This window comes from Aulonocara stuartgranti (genome assembly GCF_965226115.1).
Source record: "Aulonocara stuartgranti genome assembly, chromosome: 14".
NCBI classification, from domain to species: domain Eukaryota; kingdom Metazoa; phylum Chordata; class Actinopteri; order Cichliformes; family Cichlidae; genus Aulonocara; species Aulonocara stuartgranti.
Window position 1 is genome coordinate 23,559,547 of NC_138950.1, and position 22,557 is coordinate 23,582,103.

Sequence of the window (22,557 nt, forward strand, 5' to 3'; positions counted from 1 at the left end):
ATAGTATATTTAAAAAATGAAATTGCCCTAATCTTTGGTTTGAAACAAAGTAGAGCCTCACCTATCTTGCATTTAAAAAAAAAGAAAAAACTCAACACCTCTGTAGACTGGGTGCTTTTTTCGACACGTTTAGCCGATAGCTACAACGATGCGTGAGTTGATCTGTGTGCCTCGCATCAATAAAGACTGCGGAGCCATTCGCTCAGCACATGAAGGCATCATATGACCCGGTGCACTTCTCAGCAGGCGGCGACTTCAACGGTACCGCTGAAGTTAAGAGAGTGACAATGTGTAGAAAAGCGGTGTGAGCCGGTAACGTTTGTGCTGTTTGCGCTGCTCCGAAGAATAAGTGACATAAGTTTTATCTAGAAGGACTGGTTTATATCGGATAGCGGATTTAAATGCTCTACAATCATCATGACAAGTAAACAGGAGGCTAAATCAGGATTTTAAAAACACCTAGAAGGTAACTCGGCTCAGAACATCAGGGAAGTTAACGTTTTAACTGTAGCTAACTGACGTCGCCAGTTCGTTACATTTTTAGGTTGTTTAGTAAAAGACACTGTCTATACTGTAACTTTACCGGGTTGGCTTAAACACCACTGAAAACCTAAAAGCTTCGAATTCAGATCAGTTTCCGAGCTATTTCACTTTACAAAGGACTAACTTTCGCCTGGTTCGCATTAAGAGGATTTCCACTTTAACCGAAGTAAACAGTGGGCATTACCATACCGGTACCAAGGTGAGTAAGCTATCAATACTGAACAATGTACCGTAGCATTAGCTGTTAAATGACGCCGTAACACGTAATCGATTGTATGTAATGTCACCGAAGTTGTGTCTTCAGAAATTAATGTTGTCATGACGAACTGCCATAGGTTAATTAGTAATTACTACTAATTACTCATGGTTTGATATTGAACCGGTGGAGCTTTGAATTAAAGCTGGAGTTATAAAAAGAGAACAAGTTACATGTTCTTGTTATCTAGTTAATGACTAGCTTATGTCATACTCCTACTTTCCAGGTACAGTAGCTTTACTGAAGGTTTGAGGTAAGGTGTGCTTGCAGGAGGAAATGAATAAGTAATTTACTGTTTGCAGAGCAGAACAGGGACATGCGGAACAAGAACAAAGGCAGGCTACATTGATTGACATACCTCCCCCCTTTTTTGACAGGTATTTTCTACTGCTCTGGTAGGATTCAGTGTAATTAGATTCTTCAGAAAGCTTCACACACCACTCCCATTTAGGGTCCAGACTTGTTTTGTTGTGTTTTGCTTGGTTAACTAGTCACTCCCTAAACATACTGCACAGAGGCTCTTAATTGATCATGTTTTCATTACAGGAGCTGAATGGCCTCTGTTGTAGCAGTGAAAACTGAGAAGCGGCCTGCAGTGGATTCTCAGGATGCAGACTCCAATGCTAAAAAGCCCAGGTAAGCTCAGATGCTGCTTTAGAGCCAGCTGCACGCTATGACTATAACTAATTCATCAACAGGGCTGATTAAAATCTTTTCTTTTCTTTTTTTTGAGTTCCTAATTTTTGCGGGCCCTACATAAAAGGTATGGTTTAGTGTCCGACTGCATGTTAGTGGGCTTGAAAATAGTTTGTTTAACCTTCATGCTGTCGGAAGGATTTGGGAAGTACCATCTTGGGAACCATCGTCACTCAATCTCTGCCTACCCCAAAGGAAACTGCTGCCCAGTCTGAAGACTAAGCGAGCCCCCGAGCTTGTCCTGGTGATTGGTACGGGGGTAAGCTCTGCAGTGGCCCCTCAGGTCCCTGCTCTCCGCTCCTGGAAGGGCCTCATCCAGGCCTTGCTCGATGCAGCCAATGACTTTGACCTACTGGAGGAAGAGGAAAATCGGCGGTTCCAGAAGCACATGCAGGAAGACAAGAATTTGGTGCATGTGGCCCATGACCTCATTCAGAAACTTTCCCCGGTAAGCCTGCTTGAGCCTTTCCTCTTCGGCTTTCTTTCCTACACCTCCCTGTTGCATGCACACTAACACATGTTAGACAGACTGGCAGCTTAGTGTGCTTTCCCCAGCTGGAGACATTTTGTTTCAGCTTCTGTGGCTTGACATAAGAGATCATAAGAGGTTAAAACCTCTATAGCCTATAACATAAGGTTTAATGTGGATTGTTGTTTTTTTTTAAAAACCCCACAAAAGTCAATACAGGCAAACATTTATTCAGTCATTTTGAAATTATTTGCATATGTAATAGAACAAGCTATGTTCACTGCCTCCAGGTGCTTTATATTGGAACAGTTTTGACTTTTAAAATGTTTAGTTAAGTAGTGCCAGTTTGGAAGTGCATCCATGTTTTTTTTATTTTGACTTTTGATTTGTTCCCGTTTTTAATGTTAGTAATAACTTCTGTGTCAGAATGCAGAAATGAAAGCAGAAGTTTGACTTGATATATGAAACTTCTGGATTAATACTAGAGGGGTATATGCCACGTTAGAATAAAGGAAATCTCACAGGTGACGGGAAGGTAGAGAGTAAAGGATACAAATGTATCTGCAACAAGCTAATATGCTGTTTAAAAGGGAAAAAACCCCACAGCTTACAATCATTTCTAAATACAAACATTATATATGTTATATACAAAAAGAGAGTAGGATAAAGATAAAAGCATATAAATAAGATTCAGAAATGCTGCTGCAGTATCTCCAGTATAACATGGGTGTCTTGCACATCTGTCACACTCCACACACCATTTATGTTTTGGAGCAAACCACACTTTCTTCATTGAAAGTCTTTCTTAGTTTAACAGCTCAATATCAAACCACATTCTGCACATAATGCAACTGCTTCTTAGTAAGAGCCTGAATGTTAAACTGAACTTCCAGCAGCCCAGACCGGTCGCCCTTGTAAAAAAATATTTTGCTAGCAAGGCTACAAATTAAAAAAAATGTGACAAGATCTTCCCTGACCTGTTGAGTGGGAAGTATTTTCCTTTCAAAATTGCTTTGAGTAGAAAAGAATCAGTCCATTTACCCTTTACAGTGATGACTGATGAAAGCATAATATTTTGAGATATGTAAAACATCAAAGGTAAATATCATAGGTTAATAACACCTGAAATGTTATGATGAGCCAATCAAGGTTACCCAAGCTGTCAGGAATTCCCTTTACCTGACCACCTAATCATAACAGTAACCTTACGAGCTTTCACAGGCTCAGTGACACACTGCACAGAAGAGGTGTGGTACTGCCAGAATGCAGTGATGTCCTGACAAAAATGACACAGTCTAAGTGCATGTTCTATATGTGTTTATCTCTGAAAAGGGTGTGGCAGTTAAGATAAAGGAGAGGAGGCTGAAGATAAAGGTGAATTCATCTGTTTGAGGAGGACTGAGACTCAGCTGGAGCTCAGGATTTATCCAAAGTAGAGTCACATTATTCTAAATTATTCAACCGTATAAACCTGACATTTGTGTGTAACCGCCAGCGTGTACTATGTGTAGAAGAACACAAAACATTTACAGTCAGATCCTGAGCCCTCTTGTGTGTTTTTGAAGACGGTTACTGTGCCATGTGTCTAAATGCAGCGCATTGCTATCATTTTTTCCCACAGGCTGTGTGAGGCTGCAGGTGAGAAAACAATGTTTAGTTTATTTATTTTTTTAACCAAACCACGGCTCGCTGGACTCATTAGTTTGCTAGATTGATAGATTTACATGTGACTCAGTTCTCTTACTATTGAACCAGTCTGCTCTGGAGCTGGGCTGGCAGATGGAAGACTTAATACCGTTTGCCTCCTGTGTTAGTCATGTTTCATCGCACCTTTGACATTGATAAAACACGCTTTGTTTCAGCCCTCAGCCTGTTGTAACAAAGGGAACAAACAGCGCTTTTATGGCTTTATCCATCGTGTTTATTTCAATCCACAGTCGTGCAGACACCAGCCCACTCCCGTTGGCCACAGACACAGCCGGGTCTAACATGCTGAGGAAAAAAAACAAGCATAGAATAATGTGAACCAGCAGTCCCCCACTCCCACCCCCACAGCCCAGATTTCACATTCAAGCAGAGTTAAAGTCTAGTGCAAGCACACAGTAATGTATAGTCTGTATGAGTGTTAAATGCCTATAGGCATTTAATTCACAAAAACCTATGTGCAAATACTTCTCTTGGTGAAGAGAAGCACACATGCTAGCACTAGAGCTAGGTAGATGTACACTGTAGTTTTACTCTGCTCTGGGCTAACAGAGCAACTGCTGTACAGTGCTTTAGACAGAACTCAGCAGCTGTGTAATAGTGTCAGAGACCTCCAATAACATAAGACAGAGACAGTTTAACCCACTTTCATGGATTTGTGTATTCGTAGGGTGGCTGCGGTCTGTAATGGGGGTAATCCAAAGTTAAAACCTAAAGAGACTGTCTAGGCCTGAAACCCTTGGCAGTGAAGAGGCTAATTACAAGTGTGCTGACCAAAGGTTTGGCTCAATTCAGGGAAGACGTGTAATCTTGATAGTTGTTTAGACCATAATCTGAGATGTTTAATCTTCAATTTGTATTGCAATGACTACTTAAAACAAATCATAGTATTTTGTAAAAAAAAATTTTTCCACTGAACTCTCTCTTACTGTGCTCCTGAAAAATTAAAGTGTGAGTGTTTTTGTTTGTAAAGCTGCTAAGTGCATTATAAAAAATTAGGATTAGAATTACAAGACAGAGTTGGTCTCGAGTGCTTTAGTTGGTTATTACGTAAGTCCTGACCAGAGACAGGCCAAGGACACGGCGGTCAGGATGGGTGCTGTAGACGCTGGATGTGGATAATGAGTTTCTTCCTGTGGAAAGGACTCCTGCTGTTTAGCCCATTAGAGCTGTAATCTGTGAGAGTCCGCGGAGTATTTCCTTGTCCTAGGATCACAGTGGTCAGTGCATTTCTGAATTGTCTTTTAGCTATTCTTAGCAGCCCAGTTCCCCCACCTCCACCTTTTTTTTTTTTTTTTTTTTAAACTAAAAGCTTCACCAGGTGAGGATGAGGTTTAAGTCATAGTCTGTAATCTCTAAATAGACTTAAGCGAAGTCTATTAGTTACTAGAAGAAGTAAGTGAATGTGCCTTAGACAGTTTTTTCCAGCTATTTCATTCTTCGGCGCCACCTAAGTTTCACTTAAATTATCGTGAAGGGCTGTGCCAAGGAGAGGCATTTTAACGACAAGTTTAAATCCTTTGTTATGCCTGAATCACATGGCTGCATTAGTAAGGTGCGCTCAAGTTTGGTCTAAAATGCTCATTTAGCAGTTGCAACTAGACACAGGTCTCCAAACCTACTACATCTTGAAGTAAAAGCCCCAACTGGGCAAAAAACTATCCACTAATAACAACGTGCTTTTCCTTTTTCTTTCTTTTTAAACAGAGAACAGGTAATGTAAGGTCCACGTTCTTCAAGGACTGCCTGTACGAAGTGTTTGATGATTTGGAGTGTAAGATGGAGCACGCAGGGAAACACTTACTGCGGTCAGTGCTGCAGTTAATGGAGAGCGGCGCACTCGTTCTCACTACCAACTTCGACAACCTGCTGGAAATTTATGCAGCCCATCAGGGCACCAAGCTGGAGTCTTTGGACCTGACAGATGAGAAGAAGGTAAATATTACTTGAAATGTGATTGATTGATCTTTCTTGCTGCAATAGATGCCGTCAGCTGTTTGGGGTTTTTTTGTCTTTTTTTTTTTTTTCTCAAATGAGGGCAAAGGTCCCCAACATCATGTGATACCACGAGCACTTTGGAAGGTTTGTAGGTATGACTCCCTAAAATTCAGACAAAATAAATGACAAATTGAAATCTTGCTTAAACTTTGCCCCGAGCACTGTCTTGTGCTCTGGTTACATTTATGACACCGGCTTCCACTGAAGTTCCCCGTTGGCCGGTTTAGGAGAAAAAATAAACGAGGCTTTTGACCTGAAAGAGCCCTTTCTGTCAGGCAGGTGGAGGAAAGTTTAACTTCCATTTTTAATCATTGAACAATATTTGATTTTTGGCTTTAAAGTGGGCTGAAGAGGAAGCACATGTTTTTCTAGTACAAAACGTTTCTTTTAAGTACCAAATAAGTTTTCTGCAAATTCTCAGCTGCCCATCATTTATGTCCCAGCACATTTAAACTTAGCTGAGTGGTTTCTTAAAGAGAACACAAGTTTGCCAGAGTGAGCAGAGATTTCTGAGAGACCCGTTACTTTGCCTCTCAGTCCTGGTATTTATGCCTCATCTCCATCAGGGCGAATATCCTCTCACTGCTGCTCAGTGATTGCGCTCCATTCCCAGCCAGAACAGGATTTTGTGCAATGGACTGTTAAGTGTGCACTCGTGTGTGCTTGTGTGTCTAGGTGCTGGAGTGGGCTCAGGAGAAACGGAGGTTAAGTGTTCTGCATATCCACGGTGTTTACACCAACCCCAGTGGTATCGTACTGCACCCTGCTGGCTATCAGAATGTATTGAGGAACACTGAGGTTATGGTAGGCACTAACGTTCACTGCTTTCTGCCCCCTTTTTGGCTTAAGATGTAAACATTTATATGTGTACATCTTAATGATTTACAATTTTCCTCTGGACGTGCACTAGTTTATTTGAAAGGTTCTCCTGTGAATGAAATAATACAGCTTTATCACTGGGTGTTTTTTGCAGCGTGAGATTCAGAAGTTGTACGAGACCAAATCCTTTGTCTTTCTGGGCTGCGGCCGCACAGTAGACGACACAACCTTCCAGGCTCTGTTCTTGGAGGCGGTTAAACACAAGTCGGACCTCGAGCACTTCATGCTCGTGCGGCGAGAGGATGTGGGAGAGTTCAAGAAGCTGCGCGACAACATGCTTGACAAGGGCATCAAGGTCATCTCCTATGGAGACGAGTACGCTGACCTGCCTGAGTACTTTGAGAGGCTGGCCAATGAGATCTGCAACCGTGACGTGTCCACCAATGGCTGGGGTAAGCAGAATGAATTGGAACACATTAGCCTGCCTTTGAATGATCTGCATTAAAGGGGCCATCACATTTACAAATTTTTTTATTATTTTAGCACTGGGGCTCTATAAAAGAGCTTTCAGTTTATCACAAGATGAGAAATAAGGACAGGAAAGAGGTCATGGATGTTCTTTCTTTGTCAGTATCTATCAAAAATCTATCATAAATGTGGGCTCTTTGTGAAGCACTTTGGGATCTTTTTATCTAGAAAGGTGCTATACAAATAAAATTTTACTTGCTTACTCTTTGCACGTTGTCTCTTTTCAATGTGTATCCGCAGGATCCCCGTCGCAGAACGGAGAGGAACAGCAGATCGGTATTAACACACAGAAAAGCCTCCTTCAAGGTTAAGACTGAACTCGTCTCTTTGGCTCGGAGCTGCGGCCTCTCGCTAAAGACATTTTCAGACTAAACGTCCTGTTCAGAACTGTTTTCTGACTGTATGCTGGTAGAAAATCCAAGTCTGTCTTGAATTTTAGTTACAAAAAAAAAAAAAAAAAATACTGGTATTTTTTTCCACAAACTGGTGTGGCAGTATTAACAATTGTCAGTGGCATCATTTCAGTAGATGTTCTTTGACTTTTTTTTAAGCTTTTCAGACAATTCCTTCCACTTCTTTTCAACCCCATACTCTTGACAGATGCATTTTCTTCCACAGCTTTACTCACAGATCAAGTCTGATTTTGTTGAATACATTTAGGAATCTATGGGGAACCTTAATTACATCATTATTTTTCAGATTCCCTTCTCATTCCGTTTTTAACTAAAAGGGAAAAAAGTTTGCCTGGCATCCCCTACTATACTGGATTTAAATGTTGCTGGAACATCCACTTTGTGGGAAGCATCCGGGTAACTGAATGGGATGTTCCCCTTTCAGTTCGACAGAAACACTACATGTGAATCCACAGTAGTTAAACATGCTGTTATGCTGAATTTTCAACATACAGTAAATACGCATTGAGCTTAACGCACAACCCCTGCTCTCGATTTTAAGTCTTGTGTGAATAGATTGAATCAGTCACGCTCATCCCACAACCTGGAAAACTTGATTTGCACACTGCTTGGTGGGGAAAGGGACGAGTTACTGTAACGACTGTCGTAAAAACGTACATTCAGATGTTTTCATATCAGAGCGGTTCCCGGCAGTAGCAACCTCTTTGCCACTCTTGTGCTAAAAATAAAGAAAAAAAAATAGTTCTTTAAAAGCCCCTTTTTGTACTTTTAATACTTGCATGTGTTTTCTGATGTAGTATTTATAATAATAAGCACCATTTTCAAAATAAAGCTTTTGGTATTCCATCTGTCCTTTCGTACATGCATCTCTAACACAAAGTACAACGAGCGCCACTTTAGAGGCTGTCATAGCATATAGCAGCTTTATTTAGAAACTTTTACATTCTCATAAATTATCTCAAATTTTCTTTATAGTTCTCATATTGCACTACCGCATTTTAAAGGGGGGCCGAAATGTTTAAAACTTCAATTTTCTCTTACAAATGATGAATGAATCAGAGGGGGAAATAAGTCAAAGGGCCACAGAACTTTAATTGACCACTAAGAAGTGTAGTCTGACATCTATGGACACCTGTAAGAACAAGAAAAACCTAAACTTACAAATGGATTTCTGCTTTTCATCCACTATAAACTGGGGAATCAAAGTCTTCATGTTGTAATGGCAATGAATTAACTGTGTGTTATATAGGTGAGGAACTCTGGGAGATGACTTTTAGATCATAACTGTTAATTTGCTCAGGAAATCTTGATGCACTGCCCTGTCGACCTTGATTTTTCTATGCCGTGATTTTCTTCTTGTTGAACACAAAAAAACATCTAACCTGATAAGTGCTGGTATTCACACCCACCCTATTGTAAATCATAAACTGTCTTCCCCACTAGACTAGTGGGGCTGCTTCTTCTTCTTCTGCAAAGCCATGAAATTAGTGGGTAAGTATCCACATTATTGAAGTGTTAACTGAGAAGACAGGAGACAGACAGGCACTGTGGTCACTAACCTTTCCTCAGGCACAGGCAGCTGCTGAAATGTCACATCCAGCAAACACGCACTACCCGACCTCATTTAGATGAAAGAAATCTGACTGACAAATGCCAGGTAGGGAGCTTTTTTCTTTTCCAAGCTTTTACTGTGTAAACCAGTAAACCGATAGCACAGCCTAGGTCCAGTCAGCAATTATATCATTTGAATGAGACTTCACCGTTTCGGAACACAAGCTGATCTGAGGTACTTTCTAAATTTGGCCCAAATGTTTAAAAATAATACAAAGGGAGGCTCCTCTGGCTTTGATGCAACACGTTCTGTCTTTTCAAATGCACACTTGTCCTTTTACTGGAAGAATAACATCCTGCGTGAGACATTTAGTTCATTCATTTGATTCCAAAAGCAGGGGGCGCAGGGCAGCAGCATGGAAACGTGGGCTATAGCGGGGCTGGAACATCTTGTGGCAGTGTGGCAAAGGCTTCTCTGCAATGATGAATAAACCAGAAGAACATGCGGCCAACTTAAGCCTTCATCAGGGCGCTGACCACAGCACGGGCGTTGAGGCTGCGCAGGTCATTGTAGGTCTGCCCCGTGCCCACAAACACAATAGGCTGGCCTGTGATGTAAGTCATGGAGATGGCAGCACCAACCTGTATAGAAGGAAGGATGACGAATGAGAAATAATGCAAATTATTCACAAGGCAGAAAGCAGCTGCAAACTAATTACCAAACTGCATTCAAATATTCTCTAAATCACAGAAATGAGATGGCCCCAATGGTAAAGTGATCAGAATAAAATACCTTGTCATCAATAGTGTCAAACTTGGTGAGAACAATTCCATCAATGAGGCGAGGCTTGTCAGACATGGAGTGGTCTGCCAGAGCCTGATTAAACTTCACCTATGGACATGAAGCAAAAGCAGAGTTGTTCAGGTACAAACTGCTGAGGAAAGAGTTCACATGTAAATCTCCAACCTAATGCTGTCTAGAGGCAGGGGTGTAACAAAACAGCAGCTTAATGCAATAGCACTGCCCTCTGCTGGACAATTGAATACATAGAATTTTTTTTTAACCTAACCAAGTTCTTTTTTAGTAGCGTTAGACACTGACTGAAAGCTCTAGCAGCTGATCGCATGACTCATACAGATATGAACTAACTGTTGTATTACTTCAAATTGAAAATGAACTAATTATTACATCTTATATGTACAAAAAAAATATTTCAACTTTCTGAGTGATCTTACCAGCTGATCAACTGCCTCGTTGCCCACCAGAGCCTCCCCAACAAACAGCACTAGGTCAGGCATGTTGACTGCTATAAGCTTGGCCAGCGCTGTCATTAGGGGGGCGTTGTCCTGCATACGTCCAGCAGTGTCCACCAGCACCACATCAAACGCCTGGTTGCGGGCTACAGGGATCAAAAGTGGAAAGGTGAACAAGTGATACTGAAATGGGTGCAATGCTAATATTAAAAGTGCCACATCCCTTCTTTACAGCTAAGGTACAACACACTGTGCTGTGTGGCATCAACCAGCAACCCCTTACTAATGCCACAGTAGATTTTTGTTTTTTTTTTACCATAGGCAATGGCCTCCATAGCAATTCCAGCAGCATCCTTCCCGTAACCTTTCTCATAAAGCTGGACTACAGGTCGTCCACCGTGCTTCTCGGGGGGATGCAGAGAGTTCAGGCGGCGCTGGTGAGTGCGGAGTTGCTCCACGGCACCAGCACGAAATGTGTCACAGGCTGCGATCAGCACAGTGAAACCATTCTCTATCAGCCAGAAGGAGATCTAGACCAAGGGAAAGGAAAGTTTACCTTTACAAGGACACGGTAAATTACTCAAATTACCAACAAGCAGAAAAATTTCAATGTCAATTCACCTTTGCCAGGTTGGTGGACTTTCCCACTCCATTGACACCACAAAATGTGATGACAAAAGGTCTTCGCTGGCTCTGTGCTTCCATGACATCTCTCAGAATATCCACTCTTCGCTTGGGTTGCAGGATCTGCACCAGTGAGTCTTGCAGGGCCTGCTTTACTGTTGAGGCCACAGCTAGACACACACACACACACACACACACACACACACACACACGGCGTTACCCATATGTGCTAGTGCACAACATCATTTACAGATGTAGTGTATTTAATATAATTACACCATAAAGTAACATAGTACCACAATTCATAATTACAATGAATAAAAGAAATGAATAAGTTGGAATTGCCAGTTAAGGCCAAGTATGTGAATCAAGTCAAGGGGGTCATACTGTTACAGCATTCATATCATCAGAGTTATTTTTTTAACAACAAGAGTTGCAGTTAATTGACTTTACTTATCAGTATGAGAGGCTCTGACATACACTTCATGTTTAAAATGGATTACTGTAATTTTATTACTCTTCCCAGCATGCGGACTGGTGCACTCAGAGGAAGAAGGAATATAAACATGATCCTTAAACCATACTATAAATTACAAATCAATACTTTGCTATGTATATAATGTGTACTTACTGGTGAATGTGCCCATGACTTTGCCCTCCAGTTTTTTGGCTACAGAGTCACACAGCTGGGAGGCAATGTCGGCTGCTACATTCTTTGCTGTGTGATCAGAAAGGAGGACAATGAATACCAGACAACGAATACCAGGCTATCATGCCTTCTGCAGCTGACTTCATACCGATCAGGTGGTCCTTCATCTTCTCCAACACTGGTTCCATATCCTCCCGGGTTAAACTCTTGGAGCCCACCAGGCCCTTCAGCATCCCAAACAAACCTCCACCCTTTTTGGAACTGAAAACGAAAGAAAGAAATGCACAAATTATAGTTTAGACAACATTAAAAATGTTATTCCTGATACTCTAAAACTAATATTTCATACCTTGGCTTGCTTGTTTCTCTGATGACCACTTCCTCATCCTCTTCCTCCATCTCCTCTTCATCACTGGACTCGTATTCCACAGACAGCAAGTCTCCCTTCATGGAGGCTGGCTGCATTTCCTGAAAAACAAACGAGGAACTAAGTATGTGGCATCTCGTCACTTATTTTAATCACATTAATCTAACTGCAGATGTCTTAGGGATCTAGGTGGTTAGATTAAAGACCACTAAATACCGGATCAAATTGTGCTTCCAGGTTCTGTTCGGCACCATTTGGAGAACCATTTCCATTCTTGTCGCTGTAGTCCAGATCCCTGGTGCTGCTGCCTCCATTGTTCCAAACACGATTTTGTTTCCCCTTTGGCTTCTGAGGCTTTGGCGACTTACTGTGAGAACGAGATCAGAATAAAAAAAAAAAAAAAAATGAGTGTCTCAACATGCTTTGCACACGAGGAGGAAAGAAAATAATCAATTATCATCATCAAACCATGGCTCTAACACAACACAGCAGACAGTCACACACACAAGTAACACTTAATATAAGTTTTGGGGAAAAGAAAAATGAATGAATTTTAAATAATAAGGAAACAATTAAAAATAATAAACTTGGGATTCAGGACAGATTGATAATGACATCAAGATGTGTCTTTAAAACACACATCGCTCTTGGCCTGCTCTCTCTTTTACATGGAAGTATCAGCTGCTTTACCTGGGTTTTTCAGAAGCTCCTGGCCTGTGCTTACGGAAGAATTCCTCTCTGTTCTTTTGCAAGATCTCCTCAGCAGTCAGGCTCTGGTTACCATTCTCCACCATCTTCTGGCCAGAGGCTGAGGCCTTGTCTTGATCCCCTTTGGCAGGCTGAGCTGCAGGAGCTGGAAAGGATTAGAGTGAACTGAGTTTGAAATCACGTTACCCTTACCCATTTAGAGTTTGCTTTTTATAACCGAAAGAGAGCACTTACCCTCCTTTTTGGCATTTTTATTCTTCTTGCCACCCTGTTCCTTGCCTTTGTCCCCACCCTTTGTCTCAATCATTGACTTCACAGTTTTTTGAGATTTCCCAGATTGCTCAAAGGTCCGCATCCCGGCAGGGCCTCGAGCTTTACTGCTCTCCTCCGCCACACTTTTGATAAACAATTAATATATGTCAACATAGGTAATAACAAAAAGAAACTGTCAGGGATGCATCTTTCACTTTTTCTAAGTTAATAAAACAAACATACAACAAAACTATTAAATCTCACAGCTTTTTGATCATATTTCTTATGTGGCATGTAAAACAAATATTTACAAACATATTTTGGCCATTATCAAGACAGACTTGAGTTTGATTGCTGCTAAAATAAAATTTGAATTGGCTTTATGTTCCCAAACATAAAGCAAAGGAGTTCAAGTATTTATGAGGGATGGAAAGATAGAGTGCAAGTTGGGCAGATAGTTTGATGCAGCCTCAGCAGTAACGCGGGCAAGTACGCAAACGTCCAAGTGGACCCTCATGTTAGCCATCTGATGACGAAAACTGTGTCAGTGGGACCCAAGCGAACTCTAGCAGACTTGTGGAAAGTATAATCCCTGCCTATAGGGTGAAAAAGAGTGACAAGCTGTGACATCTGCAGGGGTCTCAGAGTAGAGCTGCTGCTGCTCCTGCATGTTAAAAGCTGCTGAGATGATTCAGGCATCTGGTTAGGATCTCGCCTGGGCGCCTCCCTTTGGTGGTTTTCTGGGCATGGAAGGAGACTCTAAGGTAGACTCAGAACCCGCTGGAGAGATTTATATCTTGTGCAATCGCCCAAGAACTGAAAAGTGTGGCTGGGAAGAATCACATCTGGAATGCCCTGCTTACCCTGCTGCCACCACAATCTGAATTTGGATTACCGGAAGACAATGAATGAATTGGCTTTATATTACTAATAACATTATTTGCACATTTCCATGCCTACCTACAGACATTGGCCTGTGTGTTGTTTGGTACCTAAGTGTTTATTATGGAAATTATTTTGTTTCTTTACCTGAGAAGCACTTTGAAGTCATTCTCAAACTCAAAGCTGTTGTTGAGCAGCTTTAAAGCTCCCTTCTGCTCCAGCTCATTCTTATAGCGATCCCTAAAGCGAAGCTGTACGTCATTTATAAACTTGTCCACATATGTCAGCGTCAGGATCTTTTGAAAACCCACCTAGAGATGCACAGGTGAAACGAGAAAAAGGTAATGATCATAAACACATATAAAACACAAACACCTATCCCCACCTGATTTTTTTTTAATTCATTCAATACTTATATGAACGACTTACCACAAAAATCAACTCAAACTCGTTGTCGAGCTTGTATTTAAGACTCAAGCCCCCATGACTAAACGAACTGTTCCCACTTCGCTCCTGAAAAAAAAAAGAACATCAACAGCATGTAAACGGGAGCTTTTGCTACTGCAGCTATCGCTGTGTGTGTTTTCAACCACCTAAATTACGTCACTATAGCACAGGAAATATTAAACTTATATATGAATGAGTGGTATGCGGGGGGGCACACAGCCCAGAAGAAGCTTATTTAGTTGATCGCTACGCCATAAGCTAGTGCTAGCATGAGCTACCCGCTAGTGCTAGCATTAGCTGGCCCCTTGTTACAGAGAGCTGGATAAAAAGACAACAGCCACAAGCAGCTAGCCGTGAGGCTCACCTGAAGGATCACCGAGCGGATCAAAGCGTTGACCGGCCCCGTGAAGGATTCAGTGACACCGGCTCCCTGAAAACACCACAACACTATCCCCCCTTTGCTGAAGATGGTGAAGAAGTCTAGCATCTTCTAAGCACGTACCTGGTTTAAATAAAAACACAGACAGATATGTGGATAAAAGCGAAAGAGAGCCCTGGGTTTATAAAATACAGTGTCGTTTTAACGGCTCCTGCCTGCCATTCAGAACACGAACTCTTACCGGATAATACTTAAACTGATAATAAATGCCCCAGGAGTGAAACCCACTACCAGTGAAAAAACTGTTTTAGACACGTCAGAGGCACGATCAGGAAGTGATGTTGACTTCCGGCATTTTTTTTTTTGCTGAGGTTTGCGCTTGCGCAGTGTTCATTTCAATGAACCGGTAGTGTTTTCCTGTCTATTTTACCAGTACCAATGCCAATATTTTTACCAGTTACCTGTAAAAATAATTTGTATTGGGCCTGTCTCTTTAGGTCAACTTCTGTTGTTTAAATGTGTTATAGGCTATAAAAATAACTAAATAAATACATTAATGAATAAATTAATACATGATTTATTCATTAATGTGATTTTTATCATAATAATAATGATAATAATAATAATAATAATAATAAAAAGGACACGTTGAGATATATTTTTTCATTCCCAAAATATAATTTATCTAAAGCAATTAAGTGGGTTATATACTAAACTTAGAGGTTACAAACAACATAACACTAGCGTCAATCCCATACCAACGACAGCACTGGTATAATACCAGCGATCCACCCATCTCTTATGTATCTGGGGGGATGTTCTCTGGAGCAAAGTGGAATGAAAGCCAGTAGAAGCAAGACAGATTACATGTCCGAATGAGAATGAGGCGAGTGTAACTGTGAAGCTGTAGGAATAGATACTGAAGGCAGATGAGTTCTAATTCCTGGGGTCAACCATCTAAAACAACAGACAGTGCATAAGAGAGGTCAAGAAAAGTACAGGAAATGTGGAATGGGTGGAGACAAGTGTCAGTGGAGATTTGTGGCAAGAGGATTTCAGCAAGCGAGAAAAGTAAAGGTTTGTAAATTGGAAGTGAGACCTGCTATGATGTATGGTTTGGAGATGGGGGTACTGACAAAAAGTTGATGTTAAGACTTTCATTGGGCGTGACCAGGGCGGACAGGATTAGAAATGAGTTCATCAGAGGAACAGCTCAGGCTGGAAGCTTTGGAGACAATGTGAAAAAAAGCTAGGCTGAGGTAGTTTGGACATATACAGAGATAGTGGAGGTAAGAGCTGAAATGGAGGCAGATGAACCAACCTGCCATTTATTAAAAATGTAATAAAAACAAGCATATATATATATATATATATATATATATATATATATATATATATATATATATAAAAATTCCCTGCTCACCCCCTTCAAGCTCAGGTCCTCTATCAGAGGCCTGGGAGCTTGAGGGTCCTGCGCAGTATCTTAGCTGTTCCTAGGACTGCGCTCTTCTGGACAGAGATCCCCGTATAATTGGTCTAATCCCTGCCTATAGGGTGAAAAAGAGTGACAAGCTGTGACATCTGCATGTCTCTCTCTCTCTCTCTCTCTCTCTCTCTCTCTCTATATATATATATATATATATATATATATATATATATATATATATATATATTAGGGGTGCAACGATACACAAAATTCACGGTTCGGTTCGATACTTTGGTGTCACGGTTCGATGTTTTTTCGATACAAAAAAAATGTTCATGCCTTTTTAATTTGTCATTTATTAAAATTATAAATATATATTTTAACTCAAAAGTACAGTTTTTAAATTTAACCCTAACCCTTGTGCGTGTTTTTTATTTTGACAGCGAATGCGCACCTGCGGACCACTTATGTGCAGCCCTGGTTATTTAGCTCGTCATATTGCAGCCACAGAAATTATTTTGTCCATGAAACCATAAAGCTGCACTTTCTTTTTGCCTTATAGTCTGATTTGTCATAACTTCTCCGTTTTGTGGTAAGCTTTTCTTTGGCTGTCACTTCTTCACCCTGACCTGTCTTATTTGGCTCAGCAGAACTGAAATGCTTTTACACATGCACTCACATAAGCTCAGCGATTCTCTGCACGATCAACCTCTCACATGTTTAAGCTTGCGGCGGGAGATTTCACTTGTCATGTTTTTTAGATTAGATAGAACTTTATTAATCCCTCGGGTGGGTTCCTCTGGGAAATTCGATTTGCATAGTTTGCATAGTAAGCTAACGATTAATAAGACGATGTCAGAGGAATTGGTGCACAAATTATCATCACTCACAGATCAGTGCTGTCGCTCTCTATACACAGTTCACACAATTGCAAAGTGAAAGCAAAAAAACAAGCGCAAATTCAAACGCGACTTCAATATGTCACATATTGACAGTGGCTCACCGATGCCAATGACATAATTACCCAGCTACATTTCTGAAAGAATGCAAAAGCATTGACATATATTTTTCCTTCCTACAATAGCCCGACGGGCAGGGCAGAGATAGATTTTGGTAGCCCGACTGAAAAAATCGCTAGCTCCGGGACGTCGGGCTAGCGATATTGCAAGCCCTGTATCTGAGGAATCACTCATCTTTGGAAAAGAGAGTTTATTACAGAGAAATGTCTCTTTCCAAAATAAAAGCTATACTATCCGCTTCTTCTGGGCTATATTCTCAGCAGCATAAGGAGAATCATGTGCTAACAGCTGTCTAAATGACTCGGCTAAAGTTAGTAGCATGCTTGCTTTTTTTTTGTCTGCTTCCACTTGTCTTTGCACTACGATGATGTCAGCGTAAATGTGCAGTCATATTCGTTGTGTTCCCGCTAGTGCTTTCAGGTTAATCTCGTTGAAATGACCTTAACGCCACAACACGGCAAATCTCCGTTAACGAGCTACCGCCGATCGCTCCGTGCATGGGGCTAGACGGCCAACACGTTAACGAGCTAACTGCGCTAACACACTAGTTCCCACCAATGTAATTGAGCATTGCATGGCACATCCAACATACTGTTTTACTTTAGTCCATGACTCGCTTACCTTCAGGGTCATACGTCACATGAAAACCAAAATAATTCCAAACGCCAGATCTGAATGAGGGTCAATTTGCCTGTTGCAAGGAGAGCTTAACTTCTGTCTCGCTAGCTTGCCCTGTGCTCTTCCTTCTGACTATGCTGTCTGTGTTGAGCGCTCAGTGGATCTGCGCTCCACAGTGCAGCCTAGGCGGAGTAGTCGAACACAGATTCACTGAGCGCTCCACACAGACAGCATCGTCAGAAGGAAAGTTGATAAAATAAATTACAAATGTTGTATTGTTCGATACATATGCGTACCGAAAGCACTGTATCGAACGGTTCAATATCGATACGAATATCGTTGCACCCCTAATATATAAAACACCCAGCACGCCCCTGCGGGCGGTTTATCCTTCAAGCTCGGGTCCTCTACCAGAGGCCTGGGAGCTTGAGGGTCCTGCGCAGTATCTTAGCTGTTCCCAGGACTGCGCTCTTCTGGACAGAGATCTCCGATGTTGTTCCCGGGATCTGCTGGAGCCACTCGCCTATCTTGGGAGTCACCGCACCTAGTGCTCCGATTACCACGGGGACCACCGTTACCTTCACCCTCCACATCCTCTCGAGCTCTTCTCTGAGCCCTTGGTATTTCTCCAGCTTCTCGTGTTCCTTCTTCCTGATATTGCTGTCATTCGGAACCGCTACATCGATCACTACGGCCGTCTTCTTCTGTTTGTCTACCACCACTATGTCCGGTTGGTTAGCCACCACCATTTTGTCCGTCTGTATCTGGAAGTCCCACAGGATCTTAGCTCGGTCATTCTCCACCACCCTTGGGGGCATCTCCCATTTTGACCTCGGGACTTCCAGGTTATACTCGGCACAGATGTTCCTGTACACTATGCCGGCCACTTGGTTATGGCGTTCCATGTATGCCTTGCCTGCTAGCATCTTGCACCCTGCTGTTATGTGCTGGATTGTCTCTGGGGCATCTTTACACAGCCTGCACCTGGGGTCTTGCCTGGTGTGATAGACCCCAGCCTCTATGGATCTTGTGCTCAGAGCTTGTTCTTGTGCTGCCATGATTAGTGCCTCTGTGCTGTCTTTCAGTCCAGCTTTGTCCAGCCACTGGTAGGATTTCTGGATATCAGCCACCTCCTCTATCTGCCGGTGGTACATACCGTGCAGGGGCCTGTCCTTCCATGCTGGTTCCTCGTCTCCCTCCTCTTTCTTGGGTTTCTGCTGCCTGAGGTATTCACTGAGCACTCGGTCAGTTGGGGCCATCTTCCCAATGTATTCTTGGATGTTCGTTGTCTCATCCTGGACTGTGGTGCTGACACTCACCAGTCCCCGGCCCCCTTCCTTCCGCTTAGCGTACAGCCTCAGGGTGCTGGACTTGGGGTGAAACCCTCCATGCATGGTAAGGAGCTTTCTTGTCTTTATGTCAGTGGCTTCTATCTCCTCCTTTGGCCAGCCTATTACCCCAGCAGGGTACCTGATCACGGGCAGGGCGTACGTGTTGATGGCCCGGATCTTGTTCTTACCATTCAGCTGACTCCTCAGGACTTGCCTGACCCTCTGCAGGTACTTGGTGGTTGCAGCTTTTCTAGCGGCCTCTTCATGGTTCCCATTCGCCTGCGGGATCCCCAAGTACTTGTAACTGTCCTCTATGTCTGCAATGTTGCCTTCTGGTAGTTCAATCCCCTCAGTTCTGACTACCTTCCCTCTCTTTGTTACCATCCGACTACACTTCTCCAGTCCGAACGACATTCCAATGTCATTGCTGTATAGCCTGGTAGTGTGGATCAGTGAATCGATGTCTCGTTCACTCTTGGCATACAGCTTGATGTCATCCATGTACAGGAGGTGGCTGACAACTGCTCCGTTCCGTAGTCGGTATCCGTAGCCAGTCTTGTTAATGATCTCACTGAGGGGGTTCAGGCCTATGCAGAACAGCAGTGGGGACAGAGCATCTCCTTGGTAGATCCCGCACTTGATGGTGACTTGTGCTATGGGCTTGGAGTTGGCCTCTAGTGTTGTACGCCACATCCCCATTGAGTTCCTGATGAAGGCTCTTAGGGTCCCATTGATCTTGTACAATTCTAGGCATTCCAGTATCCAGCTGTGGGGCATTGAGTCATAGGCCTTCTTGTAATCAATCCAGGCAGTGCACAGGTTGGTCAGTCTGGTCTTGCAGTCTCGGCTGATTGTTCTGTCTACCAGTAGCTGGTGTTTTGCGCCTCTGGTATTCTTGCCAATTCCTTTCTGTGTCCCGCTCATGTATTGACCCATGTGCCTGTTCATCTTAGCCGATATGATGCCTGACAGGAGCTTCCATGTAGTACTGAGGCAGGTTATTGGTCGGTAGTTGGAGGGGACCGGTCCCTTCTTGGGTTCCTTGGGGATCAGGACCGTCCGGCCTTCAGTTAGCCATTCCGGGTGTATCTCGTTAACTAGCAGCTGGTTCATTTGTGCTGCCAGACGCTCGTGGAGTGCAGTTAGCTTCTTCAGCCAGTAGGCGTGAACCATGTCGGGCCCTGGTGCTGTCCAACTCTTCATACTGGAGACCCTTTCTTGGATATCTGCCACTGTGATGGTTACTGGACCCTGTTCAGGGAGGTCGCTGTGGTCTGCCCTCAGATCCTCTAGCCACTGAGCATTGCCGTTATGGGTTGCATCCTTCTCCCATATGCTCTTCCAGTATTGCTCCGTCTCCAGCCTTGGTGGTGCTCTTCTCTTATATATATATATATATATATATATATATATATATATATATATATATATATATATATATATGAACAACTGATGGTACAGACAAGCAGACATACGACAAAAAGAGAAACAAAAAAAGTAAATATGAAACCACCAAGAGGAAACAGCTGGGTTAAGTTAACCAGCAAAAATTCCCCTACAGTTCCCTGAGTACTCAGTATAAGCTACTACCTAAAGAGAAATTTCAGGTAAATAATTGTGTTATTTGATAGTAATAATATAGGCCGAAGACAGGACAATTAAAATCTAAGCTAATCTAAGTCCAATTAAAGAAAAAGTCCTCAAATTAAGGTCTAGAAGTATTATTGTTTTATAATATTTTCGGTTATTACAAAGTAACACATAATTCAATATAATATATATTGAGGTAGCCTAATAGTTGTATCAGTGTCTGTATGTAGTCAAACAACAGGCTCTCAAATAAAAGAAAAAACATTCAGTTAAATAATACTTTGCACTATGCTTATTATTTCACCATGAACTCGAGAATTCTATAATAATAGAATAATAATAAAATTGAACAATGTTCTTTTACATTCAAAATTAAAATAAATGAGCTTTTGTCATAAAAAATGTTTCATTTAAAAAGGGAAAGAGAAGTTTCTTCATCTTCTTTATCCTCAGTCACATCAAGAATTATTAAGAACAGCTTTTACCGACCGCTTTTCTCTCTCTGTTGCTTTTACTTTTGTCTTTGGACTTCTGCGTTTCATCTCCTCTCAGACTTCTCTGTTTGCACACACACGTGTTCGCAGGGTTGCACTGAAGAAACTAAATGATTGGCTGAGTAGCTTCATGTGTGATGAGTTACAATGCACGTGATTGGTCTGTATGTTTCCTATGTGCATACATGTAGTACTACAAACTGTACTGTAAATATACAAGAAAACTGTTTCTCTACAGGTTCTAGGGCCTAGGAAATTATATGCTGTTGATGGCGATAGAAATTAAACCTTCACCCATTTCCCAGTTTAACACAGTGTAGTAAAAATACTAAATAGACAAGATAGTGCTGGCTCATCCTTTTTATCTGTCTTTCTTCTCCTTATTCTTTATCTCTTCTATCTATCAGTGTGGGTGTTTGTGAGATACCAACACTTGTGATTCAGTCCATCACACTACTTTTTTTTTTTGGCCTTACCTGTTTTCGCTGTTTCCAGATTCCTGGATCTCCTGATGTGCATAACTAATAAAGAGAGTTTTATCTGTGGAGATAAATTTTCTGGATTTGGAAAAATTGTGAGTAATACAAAATTTTTGCTGATTTTCACATTAGGTGTGAACTTGACCAGATTTCAACAAAAATTAAATCAGGTGGAACTGTTATTGGTATCTACCATCAAAGAAAAAAAAATGAAAATAATGAAAATAATGGATGCTAGACTGCTAACAGACAGACAGAACTGATTACAAACTCCATTTCCAGGGGAGATTAACCAAACCAAAGCAACTATTTTACTGACTGAAACTCTGAAACATGTATAGATGTGTAATGATGAGTTACTTTGCTTTTTAAAATCTTTAAAATCTTTTTTCTTTTTAGTTTTTACTGGCTAGCTATTACCATATTTTTTCAGTTACTTTAAATGATTAGAGAATTCATGTTCTGGGACTTGAGACAACCCAAAAATGCCAATATCCTTAAAGTGTAACAAAAGGTGGCATAGCAGAAGGGAAAAAAGTGTGAAAGCTCATGCCTCTGAGGGGCAAAAAAGTACATGGTATCATTTTGCAGTGGTTGCTATGCGGGCAGATGCACGAAACCCGCCCACCTCTGGTGCACTCATATGGACCCTGCTACTCAAATTTTAATAGACCAATTATACTGAAATTTTCCCACACTTCAAAAATGCTGAAATGTGGGAAAAGCCCAAATGAGGGTTCCCCCCCACCACAATTAACATAGTACAGGACTTTTTTTCATAAATAACGTGTGTGTGTTGGGGGGGGGCGGTTGAGGCTTACTGTCACCCCAAACTTCCTCTTGTTTAAATATATAACAGTGGTTTTATTAACTTCCTTCATGGTGAAGCTGGAAATGCAAACCATAGTAACACATGGATTACAGAAATAGATTTGTGGACATGGTTAGGCCTATTAACATTTCCCACCTTGTCTTCATGCTTCCCACTTCATTTTGTTCTTTATGAGATCAGTTTTTTCTATCATATTGTTTAAAAAAAAGCAAAATATTTTTTTTTGACA

The 22,557-nt window shown here is 41.7% G+C and overlaps 2 protein-coding genes across 4 annotated transcripts; one reads left to right on the forward strand and one right to left on the reverse strand.

The window, feature by feature from the left end:
- On the forward strand, nucleotides 1–8,272 carry fam118b (family with sequence similarity 118 member B). 3 transcript variants are annotated; one of them, XM_082503124.1, is made up of 7 exons: nucleotides 1–742; nucleotides 1,346–1,435; nucleotides 1,634–1,943; nucleotides 5,376–5,603; nucleotides 6,342–6,470; nucleotides 6,640–6,937; nucleotides 7,254–8,272. In XM_082503124.1, the coding sequence occupies exons 2-7, from the start codon at nucleotides 1,353–1,355 to the stop codon at nucleotides 7,322–7,324; spliced, it is 1,119 nt and encodes a 372-aa protein (XP_082359250.1). In that variant the 5' UTR covers nucleotides 1–742; nucleotides 1,346–1,352; the 3' UTR covers nucleotides 7,325–8,272. The 3 variants fall into 3 exon arrangements, with proteins under 3 accessions (XP_082359250.1, XP_082359252.1, XP_082359251.1); XM_082503126.1 differs by having other exon boundaries at nucleotides 49–742; nucleotides 1,691–1,943; XM_082503125.1 differs by lacking the exon at nucleotides 1–742 and adding an exon at nucleotides 1,076–1,176.
- A 49-nt stretch (nucleotides 8,273–8,321) lies between these two features.
- On the reverse strand, nucleotides 8,322–14,885 carry srpra (SRP receptor subunit alpha). The gene is made up of 15 exons (XM_082503123.1): nucleotides 14,781–14,885; nucleotides 14,525–14,662; nucleotides 14,143–14,226; nucleotides 13,861–14,024; nucleotides 12,814–12,974; nucleotides 12,562–12,724; nucleotides 12,088–12,238; nucleotides 11,854–11,972; nucleotides 11,653–11,765; nucleotides 11,487–11,573; nucleotides 10,853–11,025; nucleotides 10,548–10,761; nucleotides 10,214–10,377; nucleotides 9,771–9,869; nucleotides 8,322–9,619 (listed from the first exon to the last, which is right to left on the reverse strand). The coding sequence occupies exons 2-15, from the start codon at nucleotides 14,645–14,647 to the stop codon at nucleotides 9,491–9,493; spliced, it is 1,944 nt and encodes a 647-aa protein (XP_082359249.1). The 5' UTR covers nucleotides 14,648–14,662; nucleotides 14,781–14,885; the 3' UTR covers nucleotides 8,322–9,490.
- Between the last annotated feature and the right edge of the window lie 7,672 nt (nucleotides 14,886–22,557).

Bases quoted from the DNA above. Each gene is read 5' to 3' on its own strand.
- fam118b (XM_082503124.1), top strand. From the start codon at position 1,353: ATGGCCTCTGTTGTAGCAGTGAAAACTGAGAAGCGGCCTGCAGTGGAT. The intron at 1,436-1,633 runs GTAAGCTCAGAT...TGCTGTCGGAAG, and splicing joins TCCAATGCTAAAAAGCCCAG to GATTTGGGAAGTACCATCTT. The intron at 6,938-7,253 runs GTAAGCAGAATG...GTGTATCCGCAG, and splicing joins CGTGTCCACCAATGGCTGGG to GATCCCCGTCGCAGAACGGA.
- srpra (XM_082503123.1), bottom strand. From the start codon at position 14,647: ATGCTAGACTTCTTCACCATCTTCAGCAAAGGGGGGATAGTGTTGTGG. The intron at 14,227-14,524 runs GTGAGCCTCACG...TTTTTTTTTCAG, and splicing joins TCCGCTCGGTGATCCTTCAG to GAGCGAAGTGGGAACAGTTC. The intron at 10,762-10,852 runs GTGAATTGACAT...CCCTTGGTCTAG, and splicing joins AGTCCACCAACCTGGCAAAG to ATCTCCTTCTGGCTGATAGA.